The 15,688-nt window shown below is 48.8% G+C and overlaps 1 protein-coding gene across 2 annotated transcripts in view; it reads left to right on the forward strand.

The window, feature by feature from the left end:
- Positions 1-15,688, forward strand: part of Ergic1 (endoplasmic reticulum-golgi intermediate compartment 1) — a 100,421-nt gene that overhangs the window by 79,444 nt on the left and 5,289 nt on the right. For both annotated transcript variants that reach the window (XM_051180999.1, XM_051180998.1), the window contains exons 8-9: positions 2,302-2,402; positions 5,342-5,464. In XM_051180999.1, coding sequence (XP_051036956.1) covers positions 2,302-2,402; positions 5,342-5,464 — 224 coding nt within the window. The remainder of the gene's footprint in view (positions 1-2,301; positions 2,403-5,341; positions 5,465-15,688) is intronic.

The raw sequence follows: 15,688 nt of genomic DNA on the forward strand, positions 1-15,688 counted from the left end.
GACGAGAATATTCTGTCCCTAGGGAAGGTAGATCGAAGCCCTGGAATATCGACAAGCTCTGACACCAGTTGCTGTCACTGTTGTTAATCACTGCTTTGCCACTGTCCTAAGTGGAGGTAGTCACTTGGATGCCATAGTCTGGTGGCAGAACCAGAATCCACTGTATGGGAACCAGCCCCATAGGGGGCCAGTGGGGTAATAAGCTGGTCCCTCCCCTCCTCCACTTTGTGCCCCAGCCCTTCCTATCAACCATTGGCTCCTTCCAGAGTTACAGAGAATGCTGAGTAAAAAGTGCATGCGCATGGGTGCACATGCGCGCACACACACACACGTCCATTTTTATATGTGCTCATGTGTGTGCATGCACACACACAGTAAGGTAAGAAAAATGTTCACTGGGTCACTTTGGAAAACGATGTTAGTGTTACCCCTGGTATATGGTAGGGAATCACATCTTGGGATATGGCAGCTACTGGCTGTGATGCCTCATGGCTGGCAGTCAGACACCAAGTGCATATTGCTCAGGCACAGTACCAAGTTCTAGAGACAAGGAGGTGAACAAATGAAGCAAACAGTCTCCACCGGCTTCCGTTCTGTGTTGTTGACTTGGGAAGATGGTCATGACACCTGGCCCTGAGGAGCAGCCCCTGTGTGAATCCATGGGGACATCTGGCATGTTATACTTTAATGGGAATGTGAACTGGTTTTCCGTATATTAGGGTGGACATTAGGGTGACTATCATTGTTTTTTCTTTTGTGACTATCTTTGCTTTGTGCAAATAACAAAAAGATATTACAGTTGTGATTTTTGCTAAGGCGTTCCTTCCTTCAAACTTCATCCCTGGGTAATAGGGATTTGAGACATGGACTTCAAGGTGTTATTTGGCTTCCTAGTTTAATTATAGATCCTGAGCTCACATGGGAGTCTCCAGGGGTGACCCTAGTGCCATTGCAGCCACTAGGGTATTGGGGTCCCCTGGGCTTAACTTAAAGTCTGAGCTTTCCCCAGATTACCTGGGGGTATCAACTCTATTCCAGAAGTGCTGTCCATTCCTGGGGAGATATCAGGGTCGGGAGGAGGCAGGAGTGAGCTTGTTGGGTCTGAAAGGGTCTCTCAGTGCCCACCACTCATACGCATCAATCTGAAGACAGGACTGACTGTGGAGACCAGGACTAGGACACACAAGACTCCCTTTCCATGTTATCTTTGCTTCATGATTCCCGACTCCCAACTCAAGGTTCTAGAAAGAATAAAAAGATGGACATAGAACCTCTCTTGGTGTCCCAAAGGTCCACAGCATTCAGTCCTTTGCCCAGGAAGCCTGTGGCAGCTGTGGTTCAGTTACCTCATACTTACCAGTGGCTAATTGATCCATTCTCCATTCATGCCTTTGTCCAGTCATCCTTCTGGCCATTCATTCATTCATTCGACAAGATTTGCCACTGTCCACTCAGTACCAGGCTCTGTGCAGGGTTTGGGGGCAGGGATATGTGACTTAGTCCTTGTCCTCAGCATCGTCCCCCTATCCAGGCTGGAGGAGAGCTCGGTAGAAGGGTTATGTTGAAATATTGCAAGGTTGAATGATCAGCTGTTTATTGAGAAAGAAGAGGGATTGACCAGACTTTTGTTTTTTGTTTTTTGCGGTGCCAGGGCTGCAGCCAAGTGTGTGCTTAGGCGGGTGCTTGACCTCTGCCCTCGGGGATTGATCAGTTCTTATGTAGTTCTTTCTGGAAGATTCTTTCCATTTCTTTTTGAATCCAGAACCCTGTTATTTTAAAAGTAAAATCATGCAGACAGTGCCCACAATGAAATGGGGTTTTTCTTGACTCCCACCTTTCCCTGGAAAGTTCCATGGGGGTGGGGGATGGTGAGGAATGCCGCCCTGCCCTGCCAGTCTCTCTCAAGGCTAGGTGAAGGGGAAACTGGAGCTGCTCCACTTCCTGGATCTCTTCCTAGATAATTCTTTGTGGTCACACATTAAAGAGAACATGTCCCCGGCCCCTTATTCAAAGGAACATGCTGATCCGTCCGTGGCTTGACTTGTGGAGGAGATGCCTTCTCGGCACCCCTTGTTAACAGTTGCCCCGTTTGTGAGAATGTGACCCTGAATATTGTATGTTATATAACGTAGATGTAGAGATCCTAGCAAATGGAAACAATTACTCAGACCCTGGCATTCCAGAGAAGAGGAGAGGAGAAAGCACTCTGTATTGCTAGGAGGCCTTGAGCTTGGGATGGCATTGGAGGCTGCCTGCCTGGCAGTGCCCAGCCTGTTACATCTTGTTTTGTACTATCTGTAGCCCTGGCTTCCCATGACTACATCTTGAAGATTGTGCCCACAGTGTATGAGGACAAGAATGGCAAGCAGCGTTACTCCTACCAGTACACAGTGGCCAACAAGGTGAGTGGGCTGTAAATGGACTGAGCATTGCAATTGCGCCCTCTGCTGGCTGAGAGAAGATGCAGTGCCCCCTTGCATTCTGCTGAAAGAGGTTGGGGTGTAGGTAGTTCTACTAGGCTTGTTGTCTAGTCTAGGTAAACATGAAATACTCAATCCTTGCCATTGTGGAGGCTTCGAGGTCCAGGGGAGAAACTCTAACAAGGAGATAGGATGTTATCTGTTTAAAATAGCAGGCAGAGGACTGTCCCTAAATGTCTTTGGCCTGGCTTCTACTGGTCCTGGTTTTTTCAGGCTCCTATTGATGGTAGATGCTCTGGCTCAGCCAGGGAATCACATCAAGGTAGCTGGGGATGTCTTAGGATCCCAACACTTCAAGAGACAGACAGATCTTATGGGAAGCAGGGACATCAGAGCCAAAGAAATGAGATGACCCTGCGGTTAGTGGCTTAGGCCTCTCCAGAAACAGCGCTGCCAAAAGGACTCTGCCAGTGGGACATAAGCGCTTAGAATAGGGAGAAATCCTGCCCCAGCCCAGTGGGTGGGTTTCTCAATTGACTACCAGACCACCAGGACTCTCCTGTTTCTGTTATTGCAGGGTTACCCAAACCCTAAGTAAATGATGGGCTGTTTAGCTCAATTAACTATAATCATGGTTGGGGTGGGCTTTGTCATGTTGTGAGTACTTAGGAACTAGACACACCTAGCTCCTTGCCTCCATCATCATCTTCTTTTCTAATGTTTTTTTCTTTTTAAGACAAGATTTCTCTGCATAGCCCTGGCAGTCCTGGGACTCACTCTGTAGACCAGGCTGGCCTCGAACTCATAGAGCTCTGCCTGCCTCTATTTCCCAAATGCTGGGATTAAAGGTGTACGCTACTACCACTTGGCTTCCACCACCATTTTCAGACACTATGACTACCCTGAATTGGGTGCTGTTGTCCCATTTTACAGATTTGATTACCAAGCAACTGAAAGATAGTCACAGAGTACATAGATGCTGCATAGGGATTAGGACCAGGTTCCTCTTTGGCTCCAGAGCCACCTGGTTGTTCACCAACTCCAGCTGTCCAGTCTGTCCATCTGTCAAGGGACTATCCAGGCTTACCCACTTGGGAAGCCTCTCCATGATGCCTCTGTTCTAATCCATAGCTCTCCCTGGGGAGGCTTAATTTCTTTCACTCCCCACGTCACAGACAGTGTCTAGCCTACTCTCTTCCCTGGTGATGTAACAAAATCCGAAGACTAAGAAATAATGTAAAGGATAGGACTTGATTTATGTCATGGAGCTGGAGAAGAGGAAATGAAAGCGATTGTCCCCAGCCTATGCTGAGGCTTTTTGCTGTCTCATCCCACAGTGGTGAGCAGGGGCATGGAGAGACACAAGCATGCTAACTGAGAAGCAAGCATCTTCCTCCACTCACAGAAGTGCTAGGGTTGCCGCTGCCACTCCTCCTCATCCTCATCTAACTTAATCACCTCCCAAAGGTCGCACCTGCAGTTAACACCAATGTATACTTACGGGTTGAACTATACTTGTCTGTTGAACTACAAAAAATAAGTAAGATGCAAGTACAGATGTAGAGGAACAATGGTGCACTCACCTAGCATGCGCAAGGCCCTGGATTCAACCCTCAGTACTGCAGCAAACAAATGCATATGACTTTGAGGGGGTGGGACATGTTTAAACCATTGTACTCATTGTGACCCCTCCCCACCCCCAGTGCTACCACATCTGAGTGGGAAGCATGGGGTCCTTTGGACCTCATTGCCCCCTCCAGCTTCATCATCATTGCCTGTTTACTTGTTTATAATGTGTCGGTGGTACTTACTTCACAAGGTTGCTCTCAAATGAAGCAATGTTTTCAGAAAAACACTCGGCCTGCAAAGGAGGCTTGGGTGATTGGTGCTGACTGCTGCTGTTTTTCATTCTGTTTCTCACCCCTCAGCTCTCTCAGTTGCCCAGCTCTCTCAGCTCTCCCCTGGGAAAGTGGCGTTTTCTCTGCCCCAGGCTCTTACCCTCCAGACTTTGGCAAAGGCCTGGTGGCTGGAACAGCTCACTCAGCATTCTCTGTGGCTTTAGCCCCAGACTGACCTATGAATGGAAGTGGCTATCCAGTGGGAGGTTAGGACTCAGTGGGGTCCATGGGATCAGCCCTGATGCTCAAGATCAGTGCTGAGGACATACGGGGTGGAGCTTGGGGCACCCCAGCATCCATCCTATTTGTTGTCAGCAAGAAAGACATGCTCAGAGCTTTTCAGTGCCCTGTGCAGCTCAGATCCCTAGGGTTGCAGTGGGTAAAACCAAGCCCTTTGGGAGGGGATGAGAATGACCCAAAGGTAACCTGTCGCCTTAGCTCCTTGGTGTCTATTTAGTCATTGCTGAGTGCTTTCTTAAGAGCCATGCAGGCTAGCCGCTGCACCTTTCTGGTTCTCTGTGCTGGCCCTGCTTTGTGGGCGAGCTCACTCCCACCTGGCCTTTGCATGAGTCACATACACACATCAGACAGGAGCGCTTGAGCGCCTCCATTCTACATGAACACTGTTGGAAGTTAGTGGAGCCGTGAAGTCTCTCCCCTCAAGCTGGGTGGTTTTACCTCCTCTGAGGAAGGGCCTTTGTCACCCCAGGGATCCCAGGACAGTAAAAGTGTTCAACAGAATAAATGACCAGGTTTCATGCTGCTGGATAATTCAAGAAGAAATACTCAGATTAAGCCCAAAGCCCTCTTCCCTCTTACATCTCACCCACCGTTCAGGTCTGTGCTCAATTCTGCTGCCCCCTTTCCTACAGCTGAAGGGATCCAAAATGCCCCACTCGGCTGCCTGCCCTGAGGCCTTGGGAGAAGGAAGCTGCCTGGATGCCCTCTGTAGTCCACAGCCCCACCCACCTGAGGCTGGCTCTACTTGTAATTATCCCATTGCCTTCCTTTTCTCCCCTATAGGAGTATGTTGCCTACAGCCACACGGGCCGCATTATCCCTGCCATCTGGTTCCGCTATGACCTCAGCCCCATCACAGTCAAGTACACAGAGAGAAGGCAACCACTCTACAGGTTCATCACCACAGTAAGTCACCCAGGGCCAGCCGTGCACCTGCTGTGGGCTCCCTTGTCTGGGCAGCCCATACCTCTCCTTGCTGGAACCAGACAGGGCTGTTAGGCCCCAGTTGAACACAGGTGGCTTTGACTCCCAGACTGATGAAAAGTCTTGCCAGAAGCATTCTGGAACCCCTGGCATTTCCCCTAGCTGGTATGTTCTGAGAGATGCCACCTGGCACATCTAATTCCTAAGGGAAATCTCTACTGGCTCCAGGATGTTGGTGATTTTCTCTTTTTGGTGTTACTCCATGGAAATTATTTTCAGCATTTGTTTTTGTTGTTGTTGTTTTATTTTGGTTTTTTTGTTTGCTTTTAAGAAAAGGTCTCCCTCTGCAGCCCTGGCTGTAATGGAACAAACTCTGTAGACCAGGCTGGTCTCAAACTCACAGAGATCCACCCGCCTCTGCCTCCTGAGTGCTGGGATTAAAGGGGTATGTTACCATTAAAGGCATGCCTGCCTGCCATGACATGCCTTTTAACTTCTTTTTTTCATGTCTTCGTTCACGGTACAGCTGTCCTGGGTCCAGCCTGTTCTTTCTTCCTGCTTACTTTTCTTCCTTTGCTTTTCCTTCTCTCCATCTTGTCTGGGAGCATTAGGGGGTCAGTTTAGTTTTACACTGATTATTTCTGTAACATGTACAGTTTCCTGGCCTTCAATTCATCACCCTTGTACAGAGCAGGTGGGTCACAGTGCCTGCTCCACCCAAGCTCCGGAGGTCTGGGGGAAGCCAGAGTCAGCAGAGGCGAAAGACAGGACTGCCCTCTCTACCTGTCAAATTTGGCCACTGAGGACTAAAGATGCATGTAACATTAGAAGGCCTTGGGTGAGGTGAGATAGGGTCTTGGTGTGTAGTCCAGGCTGGCCTGGAACTTGCAGAAATCCTCCTGGGCTCAGGAAAATTTCATACAAGCCTCCTAAGTAGCTAGGAGTACCACTTCCCTCACTCAGCTTCATACTTTTAGTGGTGGTTGAGATCCGGCATCTAAATCCTGGCTGGTTTATTTCCTGCTGTGGCAGGGTCTGTGTTAGTCAAGAATTACAGAACAAACAGGATCGATGCAGCTGGCTTGAGTGGTGAGTCAGCAGCAGGCCTGGCTGTATCTAGTCACACACTCTGTGACAAGTATCTCTTTCCATCTTCAGTCTTTTCATCTCTGTGTGCCCTGGCTTTGTTCTCGGACAGTAGTAGAAGCTCTCTGTTTATCAGTAATTCCATGCCAAAGCCTGGAAAGCACAGTGTTCTCCTTGCCACTCCTGAGTTCCTACTATGTACTTCAGGCTCCAAGAAGGGAATTAATTCTCTGCTTGCCCTGGGCTAGGTCTCTTGCCCTCTCTGTAACCAAAGGTGGTGAGGAATGGCATTCCTCAAGGGGAAAATCAAGGCTTGTTCCTGGGAGAGGGGTGAGTGGACACTGTAAGGCACATAGTCATGGAGGTGTCTGTGGAAATGCCATTGCTTCTAACCGGTGACATAAGAATAATGATCTTAGCCGGACAGTGATGGCTCACGTGTTTAATTCCAGCACATGGGAGGCAGAGGCATGTGGATCTCTGTGAGTTCAAGGCCAGCTTGATCTACAGAGAAAATTCCAAGCCAGCTAGTGATACACAGAGAAACCCTGTCTCAAAAACACAAAACAAAACAAAAAAAAAAGAATAATGATCTTTGTTCTTGCTGCCTCCCAGGCCTCTGAGGCTCAGAGAGTACCATAGAAGGGAAAATTCTACAGATAAAAAGAGCAGGTAGATACTATGTGTGTCATAGCCCCTGGCTTGGATAAGCCTCAAAACAGCTTTTTGACATTCTGTGAGTGCACAGGAATCCAACTCTCTGTTGAACAAATAGCACCTACATAGAGCTGAAACACCACACACAGGCTGGAAAGGGTTTGCTACCCATGTATGGAGGAATGGTTATCAGCATCTGTATAGAAAGGCCTCCATGCTAGCAAGTAGCCAAAGGCTAAGGACCACTCTTCTCCTAGCAGACCAATGAATCCTAAGACTCATAATGTTAAGACCCATTGTATCCTACCTGCCTGGTCTTGTGCAGTCTTCCTCTCCACAAAGATGGAAATGGGATAAAACTAGGTATCCACATATGGGGAGAGATTTATAAAACTTCACCTCCAAATCAAGGGCTTTGTAAAGTAATGCTTTTATCCAATACCCCCCCCATTCAAGTACATGCTAAGTTCATGTGGTGTTGATTTGTCCCAGTCTGGTTCCATTGCATACCCAGAATAAGCCAAACACTTAGAAGCAGATGTCCTCTGTGCTTCCAGGCAGGTGTGGCCTGTTCTCAGAGGACCTAGGGGCTGTACTGCCAATGGTGCCATTGACACACCACACTGCTAGGCTGAGAAGGTCCCTGCATGGGCCCCAACCCCCAGTTCCCATTTGTTCCTGGGAAGCAGCTGAGCCTCCAAGCATCAAAAATCCCTTGGCAAGTGACTGAGGAATGAAACAGCTTCCGTTCCTCATTTACGGTTTGCTAGAATTTGCCATGCCAGTCCTGAGCAAGCCTGGCCCTCCAAGAACTTCCCAGTGGTGTGGAACATTCATGTCAAACACAGCACTGTGCCACGACAGCCTTGCTCCTGGGTTCTGCAGTGGCAGAGAGGAGGTCCTCACATCTATTCTGCAAGGCCCTGACACAAAGGGGAGGGAGCTGCCTTGGAAAGGGCCTTGTGAGTGCTGAGACACCAGGCCAGTGGCCTTTTGAAGGCCAAACAGCTCTCTTCTTGGGATGGACCCAGGGTTAGGTCAAGGTGAGCCATTGACATTCCAAGAGGTGGAGGTTTGTTCCACAAAGCACAGGGACAATCTTCCTCACCGTATGTGATTCCTCCCCTTGTCCATCTCCCTTCAGCCCCAAGCTTGTCAACCATCTCCCCGTCAGGTCCACCTCTGCTGGAGTAAGACCCCATAAATTCCCAGGCTTGCTAACCACACTCTTCCATGGAACTTCCTGATATTAGCTTGGCTTGTTTTCTGAAGACCCAAGGCTGCCATCTTGGTTGCTGTGGCAACTGTAGGGTCAGCTCACGAGCCAGCTGGCTCCCGGCAGATGGCGTCATAATGGAGCTTCAAAGCCCTTTGTCATAGGGCAGCAGATGTGAAGGCGATGCTGGCACTCACACAGGCGGCACAAAGACTCCTGGAGCCTGTAGAGGGTGGGTGGGGCTGGAGCAGAGTGGCGACACCTGCCGTGGGCTTCTCATCCTCTCCTTTTAAAATCAAACACTTGTGTGTGACACTCCAAACTCCAAGTGGGTGTCCTCTGGAAATAGCCCTCAGAGGGGGCTGCTGAAGAAGGGCTTAGGCTGAGATGTTGTCATGTGATGGCTAGAGGAAGGGGAGCAGCTGCGCCTGGGCTGGAGTGAGGGCGAGAGGTTCCAAAAGAAGCGTTGTTCACGTACCTGGTACCTGCTTGATGCTGGGTTCCCTCAGGGACAGGTCTTCAAGGAGCATGCCCTGCAGTATCCGGCACCAGGCTGCCCAAAGCTCCTCCTTCTGGATTCTCACAATACCCCAATCAAACTTATCCCTCTTGCTCTGCCTGCATCTTCCCCCACCCCTCCATACCGACCCCTGCAGTTTGCTGAAACCATCTTTTGAGAGTCAAGTGGGCAGTGGTGACAGATTGAATGACTTGAGGTGTCAGATCTCTTCCTATGCATGGTTTATTTTGAGAGCGAATACCCAGAAGCCATTAAGTGCCAAATTGGGCTTGGCATGACTAACAGTTCTTGCCCACCAGAAAGTACCAGAGTCTGATGGTGTGGTCCCATTGAACATTGTCATGCAGCCGTTCCAACTAAAGAGACACTTAGGGGCCTTGGGATGAGGGAGTTTGGCTAGAGTAGGCCCCACCCACCCATGTACTTTCCAGTGTCCTCCCCCACACTTTCCTTACTGGGAAAATAATGCCCCATGCTTTAGCTTGCACTTCACAGTTGCTGGGTCCAGTTATAGCCTACAGGTGTCATGACTCATTCACTATGGTGTCCCTGGTAAATGGGTGAACTCGGGTGTTCACAGGTGTGTAAAGGGCAGCTGCTTAGAGAAGTGATGGTAGCTGCCTTTACTTAGCACCTACTACAGGCAGTTTTGTATTTATTCCCTTAACCCTTCCAGGAACCTCAGTAGAGGCTCTACTGTTTCTGTTTTGGATATGAGTTCAGCTAAGGCTTGGAGAAGTAAAGAAACTCCTTCAAAGATCATACAGCTAGTGAATGATGAAGCTGAGACTTGACCCCCATACCTACCTTTGTAATATCTTCTCCTTTCCAAACAAGGGCCCTCAACAATGTTACAGCAACAGAGGCCCCAGAAGTCACAAAGCCCTTGTATAGTGTATAGTACACTAGCATTGTTTAACAGTAGCTTTTACCCTGGCACTGATATAACTACAGCAGAAACTAAACTAATGTTACCACCATGTAAGCACATACACAGTCATAAAAAAGAAACTAAGTGTCCACCCAGACTGCATGGCTAACAGTTTGCAAGTTCCCCTGCCCATACCTGTTTGGTTTCTGTCTGCCTTTTGTAGTAAGAAGTGAGGACGCACAAAGAGTTGATTGGAGACAAACTTCAAACTGACCAGAAGGACTGGGGCATAGCTCAGTGGTAGAATACATGCTTAGCATGCTGGGAGCTGGGTGTTTGATCCTAGCTTTGGTTGTTTGTTTGTTTTGGTTTTGGTTTTGGGGTGGGGTTGGGATATTTGGTTGGTTTTGTCTGATGCTTTAGCTTAGCTGGAAAAATGTTTTGGCATTCAAGCATGAAGACTTGTGTTCTATCCTAGAATCCATGTAACAAAGCTGGGGCATGGCGGTGTACTCTTGTAATCCCATTGCTGGTATAAACAGCTGGCTCCTCAGAACTCACTGGCAAGCCAGCTTAGCTTACTTGGCAAGTTCCACACCAGGGAGAGACCCTGTTTCCAAAACCAAGGTGAATAGCCCTAGGGGTTGACTTCTGACATATATAGGTGTGTGTGTGTGTGTGTGTGTGTGTGTGTGTGTGTGTGTGTGTGAAACACACATGCATGCACACACAGTTTTACACTCCTCTAAGGTTATAAAGGCTAAGAAAGACACCACTTTGCCACTTGGTTAGGGGGGTGGCTTTCACAGCCTCCTGTGGATGGCCTAGATTCTCTGTTCTGCCTGCTTCTCTTCCCTGAACCAAGAGCTATAGGTGTGCGCCCGCCCGCCCGCCTTGCTCTCCTCTGCTGTCACCACTGTGATGCACTAGAACAAAGCCCAGAGTCTGCCATTCAGGGCTGAAATGTACAGAAGCCTTGGGATCAGCCCATGTGGTGCAGCTGAGTGGAGCCAGCTCTTGCAAACAGCTGTGTACGAGGCAGGTGGAGGGAATGGGGCTCAGTGAGGTGGAGCTTCTCGTACTGTCTCTAAAGTGGGCTGTGTGGGGTGAAAGGGATGGAAAAGGAAAGGATTGGGCTCCATGATCCAAGGAGTTTTAGTCCCAGTGATACATAGTTTCTAACTTCCCAACCCCTACAAGCAGGGCTTTCAAAAATCCTGATTTCAGGCTATTTGCTGTGCAGATTCCTGTAGGAGAATGGAGAAAGCAAGTGTCATAGGCTTTAGAAGTTTGCCATAAAAGAGGAGATGCTCTGAGGGGTCAGAACAAGGTGGTTCTATAGGGGGAACACCAGCTTTCCACACCTGGATTTGGTGGCGCTTACTTTCTTGGTCGCTGTGTGACCTTCTGCAGCAGAGTCACAAGAACTGAATGAGAAGGCAGAAGAGAACACTGTCCCAGAGTAGGACATAGATGCTCAACCAAGGAGGGGCTTAGAGGTAGGCTGGGAATGAGATGAAAGTTTTCAGTTAAGCACACTTTCCCTCAGGCCTTTCCTTGAGTTAGGGGCTGAGAGTAAGGAGTCTGGAAGACATGACATGCTGAGTGGAGATTGCTGTCCCTTCCTTCCATCCCCAAGCTCTGCAGAGCCCAGTCATCAGCTTCCCTTCCTGAGCACCACCCCCCACCACCACTGCCTCTTCAACTTGGGTGTTCTCATCTGCGGCTCCAGCCTGTCTGCCTCCGGCAGCATATGATGAGACTTGGTTCATTATTTATTTCCTCTGACTGTGCCTTTTCCACAAGCTTTGAAACCACACCGCCTGGATGAGGAAAGATGAGCAGTTCCTGGCATTTGTGGTCACAGAGGCCTCGTAGCCACCCCAGTTGTAGGTGAGAGAAACTGAGGCTCAGAGAACTAAACTGTCCTTTCTGGACAAACTCACAGAGCGGGCTTCCACTCATGTTTTTGCCCCCATGCTTCCTTTCCATCCCTCCAGAGAGTAGTAGTGGTGTAGGCACTTACAGCAAGCCGCTAAGCAGTAAACATAGGCCCAGGAAGGACAGGAAGATGTTAGTCTTGGTGGAACAGGAATTCATCTGTCTAGCCCAGGCCTTCCATAGCATAAAGGATTGAAAGCCAGAGTTAAAATGTAAAGAAATACATCCTCTAAAGTTATACTAGGGTGTGAACTCCAGGGCAGAACACTTGCCTGGTATGCTCGAGGCCCAAGTGCTACAAAACAGGAAAATGATAGCTCGATGAAATGATAGCTCAGCATGTAAAGGCACTTGCCACAGGCTGATGACCTGAGTTTGATCCCACATGATAGATGGAGAGAATTGACTTTCTGCGAGTTGCCTTTGGACCTCCATGTGGGCACCACGGCCCTATGGATATAAGTAAATGTAATCTAAAATTTAATTACAAAGTGAAATTAAATATTCAAGCAATATGGCTTTGTTCTGGACCCCACAGAGAGTTGGGAAGCTGTTGGGTCTGGGAGGGAAGGTGCTAGGTCAGAAAAGAGGAGTGGTCTAGTGAGCGATCATGAAATCGCTTCTCTTGGACACACTGGGGCCTAGGTAAGTCAGTTGCCCTGCTCTTGTTTCTGGGGCTGGGGCTGCTGACAAGGGTAGAGAAGCAGGTTCTGGCCATAGTGTCCCTACCTAGCTCAGTGGCTCTCCTCCCTGACCACCACTCCCCTGACAGGGAGGTCCTGTCACCCTAGTTGTCCCTCCATCCTAAGGCCTGGTAGAGGCAAGGGCCAAGGTCATAGGCATGGGGGGGGTTGCGTGCCTCACAGGTGCTCACTCTGTGGCACGGTAGTCTTAAGTAGCCTTCTAGTTTTTAAAAGCAGAAAAACTGAGGCATGGACCCCAGAGGCTGAGAGCCACAGCAATAGGAAGACCTAAGCCAGGTTCTACAGGCTCCGAGGCCAGGGTGTCCTCAGCAGCTGGGTACCTCGCAACCCCAGGCTGTACTGCCCAGGCTTGGAGATCGAAGGAGTCACAATGGGACGGGTGAGGTTGTCACTTGTCCCCTACTCACCAGCTTCCACCTCCACACCCACCCTTGCACCAGCTCCCAGATACCTGCTAAGAGCAGAATGAGGAGCCTGCCATTCCTTTGCTCACTCAAATCCATTCAGCTATTCCTCGTTCATTCTTGTGTTCACTCACCATCTACTTATTAAGCAGATTCGTCTTGAACACCTGCCCTGTATCAGTGACTTCTGTCTTCTCTCTCTTGGCCATGAAGATATAAGAAAGCAAGTGATAGGGTTGACACAGGCCAGACACCAGGGGCTTCCTGACTAGGGAAGTGAAAGGGATCTGACCTAAGGAGCCTGGTCCAGGGAGGCTCTTCATCATGAGTACTCCCAGACACGCTCCTAAGCCATGCCCTCCTGGGCAGCAGCCACCTCTGTTAAGGTCTAGGCTGACTACCAAGCCCCGTGGCCAACATGAGTCTTGGGCAACTGCAGAGACTCTTGCCACCCTGTTCTTCCATGATTGACTTGTCTTCCTGAAAGTGCCAGGAGGAGAAGGAATTGAGAAAGAAGCCTCTAAGAAATAACTGGGGGGATGGAGAGATAGCTTGGCAATTAAGAGCACTTGCTATTCTTCCAGAGGCCCAGGGTTCAATTCCCAGCACCCACATGGCAGTTCACAACTGTCTGTAACTCCAGTTTCTGGGCATCCAACAACCTCACACATACAAGCAGGCAAAACACCTATGTACATAACATAAAAATAAATAAATAACTGGTAGTATTTTACTCAGTTTTTTCTAGTTAAAATGGATCTCAAAAATAGAGATCACCACATTCAGCAGCAAGGTTGGAGCCTGAGAGATGAGAGTTGGTGTCATTTACTGAACACGTACTGAATTCCAGATACTCTAGAAGTGTCTCTGCAGGATGACTGTCAGTGAGGTGAGGCCTGGGAAGGCACTTCCATGGTAGCCACTGGTCAAGTCCCAAAGGATGGGTTCTGTCTGCTTTCCAATCAGCAAAGGCCCCAGTAGATCCCCCAGTCCTTACATTACCTCCTGCCGGCCCTGGTCACTTGTAATGAGGAGGTACATACCTCCCCACCTCACCTCTGCATCCCCAGAGAGGCTGCCAGCAACCGGCTGGGAGTTTAGTATCTGTAGTACCTTTTGCTTTATGTACACATTAATTCATTTATGTTTATCTTGGGCCTCTCCCTGCAGGTCAGGGTGATGCTGAGTGTCCAGTACCTCTGTTCGGGCCATTCTTAACATCCCTCCTGCATCATCTCTAACTTCACCTGCACCCTCTTATGGAGTTGACCTTTAAGAGCCATCACGCCCTCATGCAGCTTTGTGGCTTCATTTCCTATGTAAGAGTCCTGACCTTTTCAGGGCAAGGATGAGCATCGTTGCCAGTTTCCCCAATTAGTCCCGGTACGGTATCATCCCGGTGCTGATGGCTGCCATGTCCCTTTGTATGTCAATTCCAGGACACTCCATGCTTCAAACTTCCTGGTTGTCCCTGAAACCTAATCCACCTCATTCTAGTATGTTCTGAGGATGAACGTGGGCTGCTACCGTGTCCTTGTGACTTGTTTTCATAGTCAGCCACAGTGTGAAAATACTGAAAGGAATTTTTCAGAAACAGGTGATTTGTAGATTTTAAATAATATTACTAAATATAGCATTCCTATTTTATTATCATTAGTCTTTTATTGTGCCTAATTTGTTAAAAACTAGTAGATACTATGTTTTGTTTTGTTTTTTGTATACATTAAGTAATAAGTTTGAAACTACCTGGTCCCAGACACCTGGGGGGGGTTCTTATAATGTATCCCCTGAGGATGAGGGTCTTCTCAGCTCTAAGGAAGTCCCCCAAATATATCAGAATTCCTTTCTTTCTTGCAATCCACCAAAATCTACCCTCTTCAGTAGACACTGTACTGTATGTGTGAATTGGGTGATGTCAGTAGATACACTGGGAGGTCACTGCAGCTCCCCCTTAACCTTCAGGTTGACAGTGACTTACGCTGTGAGTGGGCCTGTTGCTTAGCTTGTATGCTCCTTCAGTTTCCCCAAAGGCTGTATCTACTTGCGGGCCTCAGTGCATATGTCGCCTCCCTCTACCCTGGGCCAGCCCATTGAAAGAAGACCTCAGCCGGGTGCCAGGTGTGTGTGAGTCATAGGAATCCAGGCTTCAAGTTATGTGTGGATGAAGGCAGATGGAGGGGTTATTTTTCTTTTTTATTTTTTGCTCCGTTGCACTTAAGTCACATTTTCCTACCCTCCGCTCCAAGCTCTAAAAGCATTTTGTGGTATAAAATCTGCCATCATCTGATCCACTGTACCGAAATAAACCAGCTCCCCTGTCGTCATCTTCCCTGAAGAGTGCCCCTGCGTCATGCTGTGAGGCTGGTGGGAGCAGCCTGGCCTGTTTAGAACACTTCATCATAATCCTCACCGAGTCCCCATCCTCTCAGCTCCCTGGGGGGCGGCTGCTCAGGTTTCTCGGGCTGTTATTACTGGAATGCCAGCTGCTCTACTTACAGAGGCCGTCCACACAGAGCCGCTCTGTCTTAGACCTTGCACACCTCTGCTTAGCTCATCTCAGGAAAACACCATATAAAAGATAAATAAATGCCAATGTGGCATGTCCTTCTAACCTTCACTGCCTTCTGGCTTCCCACCCCTGCGCATCAAATGATCCATGAGCGTGCTACTGCCTCCCAGAGTCCATCCTATGGCAGTTAACATGTCAGTCCACATCTGTCCACAGATGCAAACCCAAAGCTGTGCAATCAGTGTAAGAATAGCAACCAACATTAAAAAAAAGAAGAAGAAAAGAAAAGGAAAAGTGT

This window comes from Phodopus roborovskii, unplaced genomic scaffold (assembly GCF_943737965.1).
Source record: "Phodopus roborovskii unplaced genomic scaffold, PHOROB, whole genome shotgun sequence".
NCBI classification, from domain to species: Eukaryota; Metazoa; Chordata; class Mammalia; order Rodentia; family Cricetidae; genus Phodopus; species Phodopus roborovskii.